General features: G+C 41.1%; 1 protein-coding gene across 1 annotated transcript in view; it reads right to left on the reverse strand.

Moving 5' to 3' along the window:
- The window catches only part of LOC127184976 (fibronectin type III domain containing protein 3C1-like), a 52,806-nt gene that overhangs the window by 17,981 nt on the left and 15,773 nt on the right, over positions 1-19,052 (reverse strand). The window contains exons 4-11 of the mRNA XM_051141466.1: positions 9,017-9,093; positions 7,187-7,460; positions 4,975-5,676; positions 3,344-3,399; positions 2,883-3,022; positions 888-947; positions 309-447; positions 6-59 (exon numbers count right to left, since the gene is read on the reverse strand). Coding sequence (XP_050997423.1) covers positions 6-59; positions 309-447; positions 888-947; positions 2,883-3,022; positions 3,344-3,399; positions 4,975-5,676; positions 7,187-7,460; positions 9,017-9,093 — 1,502 coding nt within the window. The remainder of the gene's footprint in view (positions 1-5; positions 60-308; positions 448-887; positions 948-2,882; positions 3,023-3,343; positions 3,400-4,974; positions 5,677-7,186; positions 7,461-9,016; positions 9,094-19,052) is intronic.

The raw sequence follows: 19,052 nt of genomic DNA on the forward strand, positions 1-19,052 counted from the left end.
CATACCTCATCCCATTCCAAAAGAAAGCCACTTATTTTGGATCCATTATCATTGCAACCCTAAAAAGATCAGAATGATAAAATTATGATGTTTAACTGTTAGGAATGGGCAGTTCATTTTTTTATTAATTATCAAAATTATATCAATATTTCTCAATTCACTTGGCATAATCTTTTAAGACAGAAGAGAAACATTATGAAGAGTGTTGGAGAAATAAGTTAGGTGAAGTATGTATAATCTACAAAGTTCAAGATACAGGAGAGTGTTTTAATATCACATTGAGATGCTTTTGTCAGTAAAATACTTACTTTCCATTGTAAATTCAAGCTGTTCTTGGTTCTGTTAATCAGTGTGGGTGCAAGAGGAGCGTCTGGTTCACAGCCTGGTGTTGTAAAGCTAACCACTTCAGACACGCTTCTGTGTTCTGCGTCTTTTATGATTGTAACTCTGAAAGGGGAACAATTGTTTAAGCTCTCAAGTACCGAGTTGCAAGCTTGTGATTCCAGATGCATTTTTGTTGTTTCTTTTGTTAGTATATATTGATTATACATAGTAATGGATTTCATGATGTCATTTTCATATATGCTTATCCTCCCTGCTCTCCACTACACTTTTTTGTTCCCTACCCACTCTCATCAATCCCTTTTTTCTCCCTAACTAGTCCCCCACTTTCTACTTTCATGGTTTTTCTTTTTTGCTAACCTAATGAGTTTAAACTACGGTTGCTTACATGAGTATGGAGGTGAGGTTATGTGAAGCTGGAAGAAAAGGCCATGTTGCTGGCAAATAGCTAGGTTGACTCAGCAATTCTAGGTACTAAACACATAGATTAAGGAGTCTTGGATGGCTACAGATTGCTGGTGGGTTGTGTGTGACAGACTTCTTACCTTAAAAAGTAGACCTTGCAAGGTTGTAGATCATGTAGAGGTACAGTAACTTCATCACCACTGTGAAGACAATCTTTGTTTATATGGGATCTCACATATATTTAACAGCTAAGTAAGCAGTCCTAATTTCATAGTAACTGACAAAGAACCACAATTCTTGAACGTTAAACCATTTTTACACATGTGCAGAACAATGTTATGAGTGGGCTGCAGCCTCCATTGAGGGGTAGCAGTGCTTCACCAAGCATAGCAAGGTTTTGAGGGATGATATGATCTGGGAGGCATATAGTTTTCACAGCTAGCAGACACTCTCTGGAGCTGCTCTAGGTCTCTAAGGCGGGTGCTCAAGTTCAGAGGGTGGGGGATGCACATCTACCAAGAGGAAGCTGAAGGAGCTGAGCAAGAAGCTGGTAGTCATCCAAAAAGTAGCCACCTCAAAGCACTGAGTTTGTCTTGTCCTTTCATTCAGTAAATCTTCATACCACACACCAGAAATTATATTACTAATTCAGAGCAGCCAATTTGCATTGTACTACCGCACACATTTAACTGAAATAGTACAGATGTGCTTTTAAGTAGCTCATTTAAAAGAGGGTAGGTATGAAAAGCTGCAAAGAACACCGTATCTCACGGAATTCATTCGTTTTCAGAGAGACGTTTCTGGGTGGGATCCAATCTGTTACATGAGCAGAAGGATGAGATTCCTGCACTTATGTCTGCCTGAGCAAACACAAGCACATGTGTGCCCCACCACACCAGGGACTTCTTCCTAGCTCTAGATCCTCAAAGACTGCTCTAAAAACAGAAGCTGTCGATACCTTTAAGCAAAGGCCACTTAAAAGAGAAGATTATAATCAGAAAGCATAAGCAAGCAGGCAACCTCCTTCCTGTGCTGTGGCCCCTCCTCTTCTCCTTCCTCCTTCTCCCAATGCTGAGAGCTAAGTCTTATTTCTTTTCAGGCTAGTGATAGTTGCAATGTACATTACATACCAGAAACAGATTTCCATCCACGTAAGTTTTCTATTTCCCCGTCTCCCCTACCCAGCAGAGAGAGGATGGAGGGATGTGATTTTTAAATCTCACAATTTTACCTGCTCGTTATTAAAGAAATAAAACTCTACACAAATTCCTGTTTTCACTTTGAGTCTCTGGCTAAAGATGACAAAATTCTAGAAATAAAACTGTGAGAGTTGATTTTTCAAAGTATTGTACATGATTCTCTGGCCTACTTATTGCCTAACTGACCCATGGGTATAAGATTATCTCTTACCCTCTATTTGCATGTCTTTCCTTCCCTGTCTCTCTCAGTTTACATGCTCATCCAGGCCGGTTGCTGTTTGGAACATGTGCTGAGCAGCACATGCTATCTTCCATGGTCTTCTCCCCAGTCCTGGCTCTATCTTTTGATTCACATCCCTGAACTTATCTTGCTGTTGTCAAAATGTCTTTCTTAGAATCAGCTCTGGGAATGAAATTCTTAGCAGAGTTCAAGTCTTGAATTCCCAGTGCAATCTAAATCATCTCACTTGTTTACCCAAAGACCACATCATGTGGCACTATTTGTTCCTAAAATGAACCAAGTGAAAAATGAGGAGGAACTGGAGGGGTTTTTTATTCTCCTTCAGTTCAATTTTGTCTAATAGGAAGCCTGTAGCTGAAAATGGATGAACTGACATCTGTCTGTCTGTCTGGCTCTGGCTGTCCTGGAACTCACTCTGTAGACTCAGCTAGCCTCTAACTCAGAGATCTGCCTCTCTCTGCTTCCCGAGTGCTGGGATTAAAGGTGTGCGCCACCACTGTCTGCTGGTATTTAAATAACATACTTAATGAGCTTTGTGGATTGATTTGGTAACATACTACTAGAAATCTACCCCTGTCAAAAAGAATTTAGGAAAAAAATGAAGAATTTAGCATAAGTATAAGTTGGGGCACAATGACTATATGTTTATACAGTGTATTTGAATTGAATAATGAGAAAAAATGAAAAAGACTTACGTATAAATTTTTTTATAGATTCCATTTTTACCATTGCTAGACAGTGCCAATTCAAATGTCATAGGAGAATTAGTATCATGTATTTCAGTACTATTCAGAGTCCATGAAACAGTAGCAGATCTTGTTTGAATATTAGAAACCTAAAATGAAGAAAATGCAAGGAGTATACTTAAAATTCATAATCTATATATAGCCTTTTCTTTTTTCTCTTTCTTTTTTTTCCAGTCTTTTCTTAAGTCTTATTTGATATTAGATGTAAACACATATTAGGTCCTTAAGTACTGTAACTAAATAATTAGCTACTAATCATATCGTTAATGATGCACAGTGGCTTTTACTGCACTGCTGATGAACATTATGAACATTAACACAGTAAAGGCTTTAAAGAAAAATAGCAGTGAATTTGCATGGTTTATGTTGAAAATGTAAAAGAGCAGAAATTTATCACTTTTGTTACTTACCACAGGTTTTTCAATGTTGAAAGAGCATGGCTGTGTTCTGCATTCTACATTGTGTTCTAAAAGTAAGAAAAAAAATGCACCTCAAGCAAAATAATATATTGGCAAAACCAAGAGAAAATAGTTAGATCTGTTATCTTACTACAAATATTTTATCACTATGAAACTACTAAGACCTAAGTATAATTTATATTAAAACATTTAAAACAGACCCGGGTAGAAATATGTATTAAATTCTAGTAGGATATTTACAAATTTCTTCAATTTAAATAAAATCAGACAAATTAAGTAGGATTGAAATGTGCAATTTTCCATTAGAAGATAACTAGGAAAAAAATTCAAGGTTGTATTTTTTTTTTTTAATGTGTAGTTGTGTGTGTGTTGCTAGGAAATTAATCCAGGGCCTTTGGCATACTACACAAGCACTTTACCACTGAGATGCATTCTAAAATTCATCATGATTTTAGAAGACAGCCTAATTATGACTTTGCTTACACTATGTGGACTTGAAAAGTAGAATAAGAGTATTTGCTACAACATATATAAACCTGAAGGACATTATATTAAATAGAATAGGACAAGCACAGAAAAACAAATAAGTCATGATCTCACTGGCATATAGAATTTAGTAATGTTAAACATCGAACCCCTACTCTGATCTACCCAATGGACAGGACATTCTCCACAGTCATGTGGAGAGCAGGGACTGACTCTGACATGAACTCTGGTGCCCCATATTTGACCCCCTCCCCTTGGTGGGGAGGCCTGGTGGCACTCAGAGAAAGGATAAGCAGGCTATCAGGATGAAAGCTGATAGATAACCTATGGCCATATAGTGGGGGAGGAGGTCACCCTCTGTCACAGGCCTAGGGGAGGGGAATAGGGTGAAAGAGGGACGGAGGGGGGGAGGAAGGAACAGGAGGATACAAGTGATGGGACAACAATTGAGCTGCAATCTGAATAAAATAATAAAATAAAAAAATTTAAAAAGAATTTAGTAATGTTGAAAGAAACATCACAGGGAATAGGAGCGGGGTGGTAGAGAATGGGTAATTGCTGATCAAAGGGAACAGGGTTTCATATAGGAGGAATAGGTTTTGAGAGCTATTGCCTGGCAGGGTGATGCTAGTCAATATAAGGTATATTTCAATATAATGAACATATATTTCAAATGTTTCAACATTATAAAAAAAAACCCCGATTGGTAAGTGAAATGATGGATGTTAATGTCATTTACTAATTCCACATTATATAAGTGTGGGTCAAACTGTCACATTGTACTTTATAAGTGTTGGCTTATTATTTGTCAACTAATAAAAAAGAGACGATTAAAAAAATGGAACAGCTATAATGAGGTAAAGCGGAAACAGAAGCAGAGAATGGCACCTTAATGTTTAATATGCGCTGGCGAGGTGACATGAGAGTTTAGGTGCTTTCCACGTTTACCAGGGCCCTGCATATTTGAAATGAGAAAACAAACTCCCACAAGTTGCCCTCTGACCTCCCTCATTCACATACATACACAGGCTAAATAAATAATTATGTGTAGTAGAAATTTATTTACAAATGCGCTTAGAGTCCAAACTATTTGGCTTGAGTACTCATTGGCAACAAAACTGGGCTCCTGGGTTTACCTTTTAGAGCTGCATTTGACGACTGACTCTTCTTTTGTTTTCCACCTGATACTTGCTTATTGTCTCCACCTCCCATATTATTCTCTCTCTTTCCATGACTGTTTTCAGTATAAGCCCCGGTATTGTTGGAAATGTTGGCAGCACCAGAAGGTCTGAGAGCATTATTAATCGAAGAGGGGATATGAGCATTGTCAGAGATGGAAGTGTTGTGTGCATTCTTGGAAGCATAGCTCGGAGAACTGTAAGTATCCGATGATTTGTGAGTTTTATAAGAGGTGTCTGGATTGCAACTACTTCTGGAAGGGCCTGGAGGGCTGTTATTGATGTCAGAGCAAAAAGTAGTGTTTGAGGTAGAAGTGCTAGGGGCATGGTCAGAGGAACTAGTGATTTTGTCAATACTGCTAATGCCTGGAGGACTGTCAACCATGCTGTTTCTTGGAGTATTGTCAGTCGTGGAAGTGTCTGAAGTGGTGTTATCAGTGTGAGTGACTGGAGCAGTAGCCACAGTATAAGGACAGAGAGTACCAGAAGTACCAGACACGTCAGCGGCTTTGTTCAGGAGCAAGGGGGTGTCATTAAGCGTGGAGCTAGTCTTCTGGTCACCAAATTGGCGATCTCTCATTTTCTTCCTTGAATAGTCTCCCATTTTAATAGTTTTTTCGTCAAATTGGTTGTGATGTGCTCTTCCGGGAGGATAGGTTTCTAAAAGAGATAATGTGATAATGTTCAGTAATTGTAATTATTGTATTCTCTCAAGTTCTTTCTTTCACCTAACCATCAAAAGAGCACTAATAAGTCATACTGTCCTTTAAAAGTTTTCTTACTTTGCTTCAATATAAATAATCAGCATTTATGTTTATGTTCTATGTATATGTATTTATGATATCCTGATAGGCACAGAAAAACCATGAGCAAGTACAGTATTTTCCTAGATAGCAACTTCCCTTTCAGATCTTTTTTTTCTATTTGTTTATTTCCTTTTTAATTTAATTAATTTATTCAGATTACAACTCAATTGTTATCCGCTCACTTGTATCCTCCTGTTCCTCCTTCCCTCCCTCTTTCACCCTATTCCCCTCCCCTAGGCCTGTGACAAAGGATCTTTTCCCCAATGATATTGCCACAGCCTATCAAGATCTTAAGGTCTTGATGATTGTGCTGAGAATCCTCCGGTGTCCTTTATATTCCCAATAGATAGTATAGAGAGTCTAAATTTTTATGATTTTCTAATTTAATTTTATAGACCAGTCAGGAAAATATGTATCAAAAATTACATGCTATAGAGAATCAAAACAAATATTTATAAAAGTTCAGTTTAATGAGTATTTTACCTAGGTCCTAAACTTTAGGCACTGTAAGCATTTTACCTATCAACTCTCATCAGCCCTAACGTATATGCGTGATATGCAATCATTCATGAAAATGTTCTACTCATTTCCATTTTAATAACTGACCAAATCTGTTCACCTTTAATGAACTGAAAATATTTCATATTTTTTTCCACTTTTGTAATGTTTTCTGTTTTGATCGGCACATATTCATTGTATGTAGTGATATGTGTCACAAAAACATTTTCACACAAGTATACTATGTACTTTGCCCAATATCTACCCCCCTACCCTCCTATTTCTTTCCCCTCCCCTTCCTGCTCTTCTCCAGTTTTTGAGATAGCTGTTGTTGTTGTCCTCCTCCTCCTCTTCCTCCTGAGACAAAACTCACATAGATCCAAGGCAAGCCTCAAAGTCTAGCAGAGGAACCCTTCTGCTTCCCCATTCAGAATGCTGACATTAGGGGCAGTGCTCCCATGCCTAGTTTTATGTGGTACTGGGATGAGACCCAGGGCTTTGTGCATGCTAGGCAAGTACTCTACTGACTGAACAATAGTCTCAATTCCCAGACAGTCTCGTTTCTACTTCTATGTCGCATCTGTTTATATCTCAAAGACAGTGTTTTGCACTTAAGAAAAGTATATTCTGCGGATGCAGAGATGGCACAGTGGTTAAGAGCAGTGACTGCTTTTCCAGAGAATCTGGGTTCAAGTCCCAGCACCCACATTGCAGTTCACAACAGTCTGTGACTCCAGTCCCAGGAGATCTGGTGCCCTCTTTCGGTCTCCACAGGCACTGCACACACATGACATACAGATACACATTCAGACAAACACTTCATACAAATAAAAATAAAATCTCAATAGAAGAAAAGCATATACTACCGAGATGCTCCTGGTATAGAAATGATGTCGGTGGTGGTAGCAGTGGCAGTGGCGGTAGTGGTGGAGGTGGTGGCAGCGGCTGTGGAACAGCGTCTTGGATGAAAGCTATTGGAAATTCCACCTGAGTTGGGGGATACAGAAGTTGAGAGGGCTGTGAGTACGTGAGTGATGGTGTTGTTATGCAGGGCTGTTGCACAGGAGCTACCAGAGGCACGTGACAGTCAAGTGTCTGAGGCACGATGATAATTTTTTCAATTCCGTTTTCTTCCACCACCTAAAAGAGAAGATATAATCAAATGTACACATTAAAATTCATAGAAATCATTGTTTTGGATCTATGTCATATGATGTGACTTTAGAAGCGTCAGAGGCCAATAATCAAGAGGGTAATATCATTTTTCTGCCCCCCACCCAGATAGCTTGATTTCTTTTGAGACAGTGTCTCACTGTGACGTCTTTGGAACTCATGTAGATCATGCTGACTTTGAACTCACTAAGATCCACTTGCCTCTGCCTCCTGAGTACTGGTATTAAAAGGTTTGTGCCCTCCATGCCTGCCTTTTTAAAGAAGAGGTAATTTCTTCCACATTTCAAAACCCTTTTTTATTTGTTTTTAAAGATTTATTTATTATTATGTGTAGTGCTCTGCCTGCATGTACACCTGCAGGCCAGAAGAGGGCATCATATCACATTATAGATGGTTGTGAGCCACCATGTGGTTGGTAGGAATTGAACTCAGGACCTCCAGAAGAGCAGACAGTGCTCTTAACCACTGAGCCATCTCTCCAGCCCCACATTTCAAAACCTTAAAGTGTAACATATAATATAAAAGTATCATTCCTAATCCTTACTGTTTGAATACTTCCCAATTGGAAACTACTGTTAATTTCTTATGAGCACTTCTAACATTTCTTATTTCCCTTTTTCTTATTATATCACAATAGCATTATTTTACCATCCCATACTTTTCTATTTTATTTAGTATATTTAGTAATATACCTTTGAAGACTTTTATGTATAGGTGTATAATTTGCCCCTCCCCCTTTGTTTTTGTTGTTTTTCAGACAGGGTCTCTCTATGTAGCCCTGGCTGTCCTGGAACTCACTTTAATAACATATCACTCCAAAGTTGTAAAAATGTCTGTCTGATAAATTCTTTAAAGTGAATTGCTGAGTGCAAGTATTGTGCACTCATATTTCCCTAGATATTTTCTTACAAGTAATTCTGTTTAGAATGGAAGTACATCATATTGATGTGTTTAACATGTTCTGCATCTACACCACTATGCAATATTCACAACCAAATAAGCCATGAAGACAAAGGCTATGAGGAAGAATAACAAGACATTTTCCCAAGTACTATATTTCCAAGGCCATTGAGAATTTTATTAATCTCAATATAAGTGTTATCTGCCTGCCATCTTAAGTGAACAATAAATATTTGAGGAATTTTAAAATAAGTTTTCTTAGGTCTTTAAGAATGAAATACTACTGAGTTTAAAATACTAAGTGATTTTAAAGACTAAAGATTATACATTACCAGAAGCCATTACTGTAAGAATTGTATGGTAGTTAAGGTAGATAAATAAACACTACAGAGCAATGGAAGATTATTAAGTATTAAGTGTCCTAAATTCAGTAAACAATTAGATATCATTTATGAGACAATCTAAGGGAGGTTTGGTTAAAGCCAATCACTTGAAATAATTACAGTTAGAGGAAATATTTAAAGAAACATTAACAGTAAAGTATCTATTATCGTATACTGACACAGTAAAAAATGTTAAATGATAAACTTTTAAACACACACAAAAAAAACACATTAGCATACCTGAGATATGTAACCAGGAGGAAGGTATATTGGTGGCAAATTACCAGTTGGTGCTATGAGAGGTACGTCAGCAGGACCTAAGAGAATTATTAATGAATTTTAAGCAAGTCCATTACAGAATCTAGTTAACTTTGCATAGAGAAAATTAGCACTGAGATTCAACAACAGCCATTTTGAAAGGATATTGCTGTGTATTTACAAAGCCTATTGCCAAATTATAGATGCATCACTGAGAATTTGTTTCAATAATAGAATATAATCAAGAGATGCATTGAGCACGGGGTGAAATGTATATTATAAAAAAATATTGGCAAGTTCACTGAAAGTGAAAATGAACTATCACCTTTCTGGCAGTATTCTCTCACTAAACATGATTATATTGCCTAAAGATTTACTTTGTGTCAAAATAATTTCTTGCAGTGATATTACCTAATAAAATGAATGGAACTGTTATATTAGGTCTTCCTTCCAATAATATTAAAGAGAACACACACACACACACACACACACACACACACACACACACGCACTAACAATTGATAAAAAAAAAAGAGGCCATAAATTTGCAAGAGAGCAAGGAAGGGCATCTGAGATAGTCTGGAGAAAGTAAAGGGAAAAAGGAGGAATTATAATTATACTATAATTTCAAAATAAAAGAAATAATTAAAAAAAGTAAAACAGAAGCCTAGAGGGATGGCTCAGTGGTTGAGAGAATTGGCTGATCTCCCAGAGGACCTGGGTTCAATTCCTCGTTCCTACATGGTAGCTCACAGCTCAAGTTCCAGGGCATCTGATGCTCTCCTCTGGCTCCACACTGGTACACAGACATACATGCAGGCAAAACAATCATACACATACAATAAAAATGAATCTTCAGAAATAAAATAAAGGACAGTTGTTAGGAAATGATTTACTATACAGAAGGACTTATGCAATGCTGTACTTTTATACCACATATTCTTTTTTTTATTAATTTATTCATACTATATCTTGATTGTTAGCCCTTCCCTTGTATCCTCCTACTCCTCCCTCCCTCCCACTTCCCCCCTTCTCCCCTCCCCTATGTCTATGACTAAGGGGGACCTCCTCCCCCTATATATGCTCTTAGAGTATCGAGTCTCCTCTTGGTAACTTGCTATCCTTCCTCTAGTGCCACCAGGCCTCCCCATCCAGGGGACGTGGTAAGAAAAGGGGCACCAGAGTTCTTATACCACATATCCTTAATATCTCAAACATACATTTGCATAGCAGCTAAAAGTTACTCCAGTGCAGATACTTAGGTGTCATTATTCTTTGGAGTATTTGAAATTATTATAATTAGTTATTAGTTCAAACAATATATGAATTTAAAAGCCCTAGAACAGTAATTTGTCTGAGTTCATGATAAACATCACACATCAACTATTTAAAATCTGTTCTTACATATTTTCAAAAATGCTTGAGACATGAGTACAGGGACAAAAATCCCAACAATATAAAAACACAAATTCCACACACTTTAACAATCAGACTCTGACCAATTGGACCTTTACCTCAGTGACTTGAGATGTCTTATATGGACATTTAGTCTCTTTTAAAAATGATTTTATTGTATGTGTATGAGAGTTTATCTGCATGTGTGTATGTGGACCCTGTACTTTCCTGGTACCTGCAGAATCCAGAAAAGGGTGCAGGATTCACTGGAATTGTACTTACAAATGGGTGTAAGCTGTCTCGTGGGTGCTAGGAACTAAACTTGGGTCCTCTGCAATAGTAATACCACCTCTTTTTTTGTTTTGTTTTATGAGACAGGGTTTCTCTGTGTAACCTCGGCTATCCTGGAACTCACTCTGTAGACCAGGCTGCTCTCAAACTCACAGAGATCTGTCTGCCTCTGCCTCCCAGCAGCTGGCATTAAAGGTGTGTGCCATCACTGCCTGGTGACCTATTAACTTCTTAACTAGAGTAGAACTTCTGATGAGCCTTACCCCAAATGGTCAGTCTCAAGAAAGAAAATGAATGCTAAGAAATTTACTACTTAACAAACTAGTGAGATGCTTATGAGCCTATTCGGATACAGACCCACACAAATTGCATGAAATAAGACTAAATAACTTTCCTTTAGAAGAACGCTCATTCCTTTTCAAGGTCTGATACTTTCTCTGAAAACTTTCTTGCTGTGTTTCTGTCTGCAGCTTCTTTTTCCTTTTTGGTAATTTTACACATGTATACATGGTATGTTGGTCATATACATCCTTTCCAATCCCTCCCTCCAGCTCTTCTCACTCTTCCAACATATCTTCCATTTCCTCTTCTACTCTCTTATTTTTTAAAAAAAATATAATGTGTTAAGTCCAATTAATTCTACCAGTGTGTGCACACATGTGGATTCACACAGTGAGGCATGAGCAATCTAGGTGGAAGCCCTCCCACAAAGAGAAGTGGCCTTCTGTCAATTGTTATCAACTGCCATTACTCCTCAGGGAGGGGTGGAGCATTGAAGCTGCACCCTCTCCATGCTGGACTTGAACTCTCTCTTTTGAAAATAATTCATTTAATTTTATTTTATGTGCATTGGTGTGAGGGTGTCAAATCCCTTAGAAGTGGAGTAACAGCTGTGAGCTGCCATGTGGGTGCTGGGAAATGAACCCAGGTTCTTTGGAAGAGCAGACAGTGCTCTCAACCGTCTCTCCCGCCCCTAGAATTTAACTCTCTTGAGCTTGTGAAGGTCTTATGCCATAGCAATAACCACAACTGCCTAGTTCAATGTCCAGAAGCCAGCCTTCACAAACACTCCTCTTCATCCTCTGGCACTTATGTTCTTTCTGATTGTATTTCCAAGATAATTCCCTGAGCTCTTTTTGGTGTGAGTGTGCATGCTTGCGTGTGTGCGTGCACGCACATGTGTGTGTGTGTGTGTGTGTGTGTGTGTGTGTGTGTGTGTGTGTGTGTTGATATAGGGGCTCTATCTACTGCTGAACAGTCAAAATTGCTCATTCTTAGTATTTCGAATTTAGAAATCTCTGCATTAACCACAACCCTCTGCAGTAAAAAAGCTTCCCTGGCCAGGGTTGAGAGCAGCCCAAGTCCGTCACTCCCTGGAGCTAGAGTTTACTGTATTTTCTTTACTAGTTCCTTATCTCTTCTGGTCTGGTAAATATGTTTACCCTAGTGCCTTTGGCTTGCCACTGTTGTTTCTGAAACAACATTATGGTGGATGGAAGGGCACTCATTCTTGCCACTTTTGGCCTTTCTCCAGTCTGGTGATTATGGTTTGGGCTGTTTTCAGTGAGCTCCAGTGACTTCTGAGCTAGGACTCTGAACTAATGTCACTCATAAAGAAAATTCCTTTTGGTCCCTAGTGGAAAGGCTTTCTACTTGTTCATGACTGAAGGACTCTGGCCAAAGCTATTCTTTGGTGGGAACTGAAGGCAGTGGAATAGGCGGGAAGCCCACTATAAATCTGTAAGGCTAAGGAGCTATTTTCAACATGTCTTGTGGCTGGCAGCTTGTCCAGAATGAATTTCCACATAGCGAGGACTCCTCCTTTACCCCTCTCCTTTTCTCTGTCCCATTGTTTGCTGCTGCTTTCCAAACCAGGAGTACCCAACCGGGTTTTTAAGTTTTCCAGGACCACGAGTACTCTCCTTTCCATCACAACTGTTTTATGGTCAATCCTGGTCTGTGAGATTTCCTTTGAAGGTTAATCTAGCCTGACTAAATGGTTGGGTATGGGTTTTGAGTGAAACTCTCTCACCTCTAAAAATCAGAAGGGTCTCTGTTCTCAGAGGATGCGCCAGCTTAGAACATTCCTCAGACTGGTCAGTATGATGAGACTAGATCTCACCTCTGACTACAGGGGAAGTCCACTGCCCTCGAGAAATACCTTCTGGGTGAACATGGCAACTCGTGTCAGACCCACACAATGGTCTTATACCCCCTATATTCTCTCTGACTGAACCTCGGGTTATAGTTTCCAAAACTGGTCTAAATTTGATTCTCACTCTTGAAAAAAATTCTTATTTTCCTTTGTAACAAAATCGTAGATCAAGAATGCCTGCCACAGCTGGGCGTGGTGGCGCACACCTTTAATCCCAGCACTCGGGAGGCAGAGGCAGGCGGATCGCTGTGAGTTTGAGGCCAGCCTGGTCTACAAAGTGAGTCCAGGATGGCCAAGGCTACACAGAGAAACCCTGTCTCAAAAACCAAAAAAAAAAAAAAAAAAAAAAAAAAGAATGCCTGCCACCTTATGACCTCACTGCCATTTTCTTTCTTTTTTCTTTTTCTTTTTTTTTTTAATTTTTAATTTTTTTTTGAGATTTATTTTTTTTATTAATTTATTCTTGTTACATCTCAATGGTTATCCCATCCCTTGTATCCTCCCATTCTTCCCTCCCTCCCATTTTTCCATTATTCCCCTCCCCTATGACTGTTCCTGAGGGGGATTACCTCCCCCTGTATATGCTCATAGGGTATCAAGTCTCTTCTTGGTAACCTGCTGTCCTTCCTCTGAGTGCCACCAGGTCTCCCCCTCCAGGGGACATGGTCAAATGTGAGGCACCAGAGTACGTGAGAAAGTCATATCCCACGCTCCACTCAACTGTGGAGACTGTTCTGACCATTGGCTAGATCTGGGTAGAAGCTTAAAGTTTACTGCCTGTATTACCCTTGGCTGGTGCCTTAGTTTGAGCAGGACCCCGCCATTTTCTTTTTTGACCTCTCTAGGAAATGTCCCACAGTTGACTGACATCCTGACAAGGCCACTGGTCCATGGTCTTCAGAAACCCCTGAAGCCCCATGGGCTTCCAAACCACCCCAATACCTTCAACAGCCCCTTTGAGGACTCTTTTGTCTAACCTCTCTAAATTGGGACCAAGGAGTGAAATCTGACCCAGTAAATGTCCTGGTGCCGACATAAATTGGACAATGTCTCTCTGTGGTTTGAATGGCACATTTGACTTGGCAAATTCTCAGGGACCTTGATCACTTTAGGGCTATAACCAGAAAGTGACGGGAAGCTCCCTTAAAGTCCTCTGCCTCCTCATTGGCCTTTCTTCTGCCAACCCTATTCTCCTACTGAAATTCTCCTCTTAAGCGAGACCACTCCCTTCTCTCTCCCTTGGAGATTCCACCTTTAGAGCTGCTGTTGATCCCCTCCCAAACCACCTCCCACCTGGTGCCTCCGCCTGCTGCTCTTGAGCCTGCTGACTCACCGAGCAATGGCCACAGTAACAAAGTGGGGAATACTTTGGTTTGCTACCTCCTCTTCACGGCTTTCCTGATTCTGGCATGGAAGACCAGCCCAGGGATCCACATATCATACCCCATTCAGTCATTCCTTCTAGGGCATAACTCTCATGTACTCAGTTCTCATCTCCCACCACTGTCCATTTCCTTTACTAGGGAGGGATTTGCGCCATAAGCTTGAATCTGCCACAAGTCTCTCTTAGCTGTCAAATTATTCTCAACTTCCCCTCCTGTGCTGAACCTAAGGGTGACTCCCTCCCATCCTTCAATCTTGTTCTTGTCTCAAAAGTCAACCTCGTTATACGGGACACAAACCACCTGACAACTGCCCAGCACCACCCATTGGTGTTTATTTCCCTCAGACGTCATTCTTGATATATCTCCATTCTGTAGTACCAAGTTTCCCCCTGCTGGCATGCAGGGATTCAAACCCATCCCTTCTCACCTCCCTGTGACTATCCCCAAGCCCACAAACCCACCACCATCACCACCATGTTCATGCTTAGTATTTGAAAACCCAATGTTCCTACCACCTTGTGCAAGAACTTTGGCAGGCCAACTGTCTCATAGTTCCCATCCACCCCCATATTCTCCAACTTTCTACCATCTTCTCTCAGATCCGCCACCCTCCTCCCCCCCAGACATCAACTCCCTTTTCAATCTTGGGCCTCGAACTTGCCTTCTTCACCGTTATCCTGCAGTCAGACCTTGAAACCATTCTGCCTTCACTTGGACTGTCCCTGACTCAGGTTTCTCCCAGCCACTTACCTGGACAGTTCTCTGCAGGGATTCTGAGGCAGCCCCTACCATTTGGGGACTGTTCTTCAGTGGCAGTCAGCCTTTCTTCTTTTTTTTCTCCTCTCTTTCTCTCCAAATCTCCCTCTTTCTCCTCCCAAGTACTCCTCTCTTCCCACAATTTTTTCCTCCGAGACATAGCAGACCTGCTGTACAGTCAATTACCTTCCGTAAGACAGAGAGACCTTTCAGTTTTGTGTCACCGAGGCGACCTGTAGCTGTAGGTCTCCAATGTTACTAGTTTCTCCCAACCTTTTTATGCTGCATCCAAAGATGACCTCATAGTCATCTGGTCTCCACTCCAGACATGCACAAAGGCTTAATAACCCTTAAACAGGCCCTCAGGAGCTCCTGCCCTTGGGCTCTCCAATCCCTCCTGACCTTTTTGTACCTTTACCTCTATTGTGCTCATAACCAGGGCTTAGGCCTTCTAGTCCAACCAGTCCAACTCACTCCGACCTGCTGCTCATTTCTCTAAACAAATTGAACTATATATCAGAGCTAGCCCCCTTGTACCCCAAAGTTCTAGAAACTGCTATTTACTCATCCCCAGAGCCTTCAAAGTTCCTTTCCTTCAGCCCACTGTGCAACTTGACTAGCTTTCTTACACTATCCTCCACTTCCTCCTTTTGTTCCCAGTCTTGTCACACTACCCTTCTCTAACTTGCAGTTTCTCTTCAGCCCTGGCATCCACTCAACCCTAACCACTCTGCTTTCTATAGAAATACAGATGAAATCTTTCTTGTGGCCCCAGTACTTTACAATTATTCCAGCATAGTAGATGAGGCCCTTAAAGTTGGGCACAACTTCCCATTCTTGAACGTCTAGATAGGTTCATTGATGGTGGTTCTCTCAAGAAACCCCCTTATCTAGCTAGCTGTGACAGCAATCTTAGAGAAGTACCATGACGATCTTGACTGCTTCCCTCAGTGGGTGGCAGAGGCAAGTACCCTCCTTTCTCAGACTACTTTTCACTGTACTGATTAGGGGATCCTAAGCCTAGGCAGAAATACCACAGTTAGCAACTACACTCTAAGTATACCTATGACATCATTCATTCAAAACCTCAAACTTGGAGAGAATAGTGTTTCCTCACTTCAAAGGGCACCTTGTCATTAACAGGAAACTTATCCCCTGTCTCCTTGAAGCAGCCCCATTACCAAAAGACTCCACTTTGGAAAAATGGCTACCTAAACCCTGGGTATGCTAGCAGGCCAAGGGCTAGGATGTGTCCCACTATCTTTCTCCCCTGACTATATTACTTATCTTCTTGCCTTTCACACGCATCTTTTCCAACCACTTTCCCCTCTGAAATGTCCTTGGCACACACGTTCATCTCTGTAAACAATGTAACATCTGTCAAAAGGTGTCTCCACAAGCTAATATTAGGCCCCCACCTTTCCCAACTTTATCTACTTATGGTGCAACTCATGCCTCCCTCCCATAAGATGCACCAAACACTTCCTGGTAGTACTTGTAGTTGATACTTTCAAAGGTTGGGTGAGGGCATTCCCCACATCTAACAAATGTGCCTCCATTGTGGCCTCTGGGGCACTAAGAGAAATCATTCTTCACTTTGGGGGACTGGCCCCCATTCAATTTGACAATGGCTCTGAATTTGTTTATCAAATAACTCAATGGACCAGCTCTGTCCCCAACATTTCCAGAAGTTTCTACATTCCTTATCATACCCTGGGAAAGGACAGAGAGTGAATGGCACCTTCAAAACAACCTAGCCTGCTTCTCCCTCTAGGCATGTAAGGATTGGATTTCTTTCCTCAGACTTCCTGATGTTCTTTATAAACCCTCTCATCCTTGGCCCTTCTGAGGTAATGTATAGGCACCGCATTTTGTCCACACATCCTTTTACTTTGAACTCATCAAAAGACTCTCCCGCTTCATTGAGTAACCTCTATTTTAGATACTTAAGACCCTCCCATAGTTCAGTAAGTCCCATGCTCCCGCCCTTATTCCTGCTCCAATAGACTACTTCTTGCTTCTCCTACCTTGAGATCTTGTTTTGATTCTCCATTCAGTGAATTCTCTAAAGGCCACATGGAAGGGCTTGCCTGCCCAGGTCCATTCTAACCACCCTTTGCACATCCAAACTTCAAGATTTTCCCCATTGGTACCACTTCTCCTCCATAAGGCAGGTTCTCTTTGACCCTGGGGACCTGAACACACTAGTTACTAAATACTCTTCCACTTGCACAGGACCTCATCTGCACCCCAGAGGATCTAGATCCTCCCCAGTCTATCACCTAGCCCTGCTCCTGTTCTTTTTCTTTTCCCTTCCTCTCAGACAGGGGTCTGGGTCATTACTTGATACCTAAACCAGCCTGTCTTTTTCACTACCAATCTCCTGAAGTCCTTTAATGATTCCTTCACCTCCTTGTGTTGGGTCTGCCTTCACTTGCCTTAGGTAGCTAGCTAACAAGGTTTTCCTGCCTTCTATCACTGCCTGGCTTGCTTCAGAAGCAGGGCCCCACCATGCCTGACACGACACTGTTGGATCTGAGTACACACATGGGGTAGGCTGGAATAGAGGCAGAGATTTCTGCAAATAGGCCACCATAATTAGTTTTCAGAGATCACTTACTTGCCTACAACCTCCTCGGTGTCTTTTTACTGGCAATAATAAAAAGGCCTTTGCCTGGCCTACCAAGCCCTGCCCACCTGGCCCCCATGCAACTCCTGACCATCATCCTTCATTTTGTTAATGTTGGCATCTTACAACCTGATCTTTGCAACCTTACCCTAACCATGCTTGCCCCGGCTCACTCCATTACCACGCCTCTCCTTGTTCAATCTGAAGAACTCCTTAGACCATCTGAACCCTCACTGTTAATCAGTCAGAAATTGAAACCCAGATCTGTTAACTGCCAGGGAAGAGATTGGCTTTCTGATCCCTTCCTTGTGTCTTACTTTCCCCACCCTCTAGTTTTTTTCTATTCCTTATTACTCCCCAATACATCTCCACCTGCTATTAAATTAATGCCTATAGTTTCCCTGAAATCCTCTTCCTAAAACCAGATATTTTCAACTTAACCTTGCATGTGCCCCTTTCAGATTCTTATGCCACCATATGAGGCCTGTAACAGCCCTTAGCTGTTGGACACTTCATCTCCCTCTGGCACACTCACTCACACCAAATGTGGACACTCAGGGAACCTCTTCCAGATATCCTGCTTTGACCTTTCCACTGCCTGGCACACACCACTGGAATCTTCTGGATTTGCAGCTCTCAGGCCTACATGTGTCTTCCTGTTAATTAGATAAGTGTATCTACTCTTACCTTTCTCTGCCCCACGTCTAACTCTTCCCTCCTGACACACAAATCCCAATCTAGATCTTGACCTCTGTCAGGACACACTGGGCTGTGAAGATGATCTTCCTCTTAGTAATCTTGGGGGTTCTGATGGAAATGGGTACAAGGTTTTCCATCCTGTGAGTAACCCTTCTTTCCAAACAAGTATTAGGAAGTTTCAAAGATGTTGCATAGCAGCTCTTGGCAGTCCAAGACCAGATCAGTTCCCTGGCTACTGTTGTCATGTGGGATCTTGGTTTCCTGGAGGCCACCCAGACCCATAGGGGTATATGTGTACTTCTGAATGATCAGGGATAATTCTTTATAAGCAAGTCAGCCCTGGTAGAGATGGAGTACAAAGATTAAGGGATAGAGCCACTGCCCTTCTTCAGGACCCCAGCTCATGGCTGGCATCTTCATTGTCCTAGATGCTTCCTTTGGCTGATCCCTTTCACCCTGATCATCCTGGGCTCTGCCTCCCTTACTTACCACCCTCTTCCAGAAGTTTTGGCTCACAGGATCACTTTAATTTCTCCTAGGGAAGTAAACCCACAAGAACACCCCAAAGCTGCCCTCTTTTTCAGAGCCTTCATTCCTAGGGCTGTCGCCCCTCCCTAGTAGGAAGTACCATTAGAGCCTTGGTTGACCTCCCTTCCTTCTGAAGCATGAATGACAAGGTCCATGAATTGAGTGACAAGGTTCATGATC

This window comes from Acomys russatus, chromosome X (assembly GCF_903995435.1).
Source record: "Acomys russatus chromosome X, mAcoRus1.1, whole genome shotgun sequence".
In the NCBI taxonomy this organism is placed as follows: domain Eukaryota; kingdom Metazoa; phylum Chordata; class Mammalia; order Rodentia; family Muridae; genus Acomys; species Acomys russatus.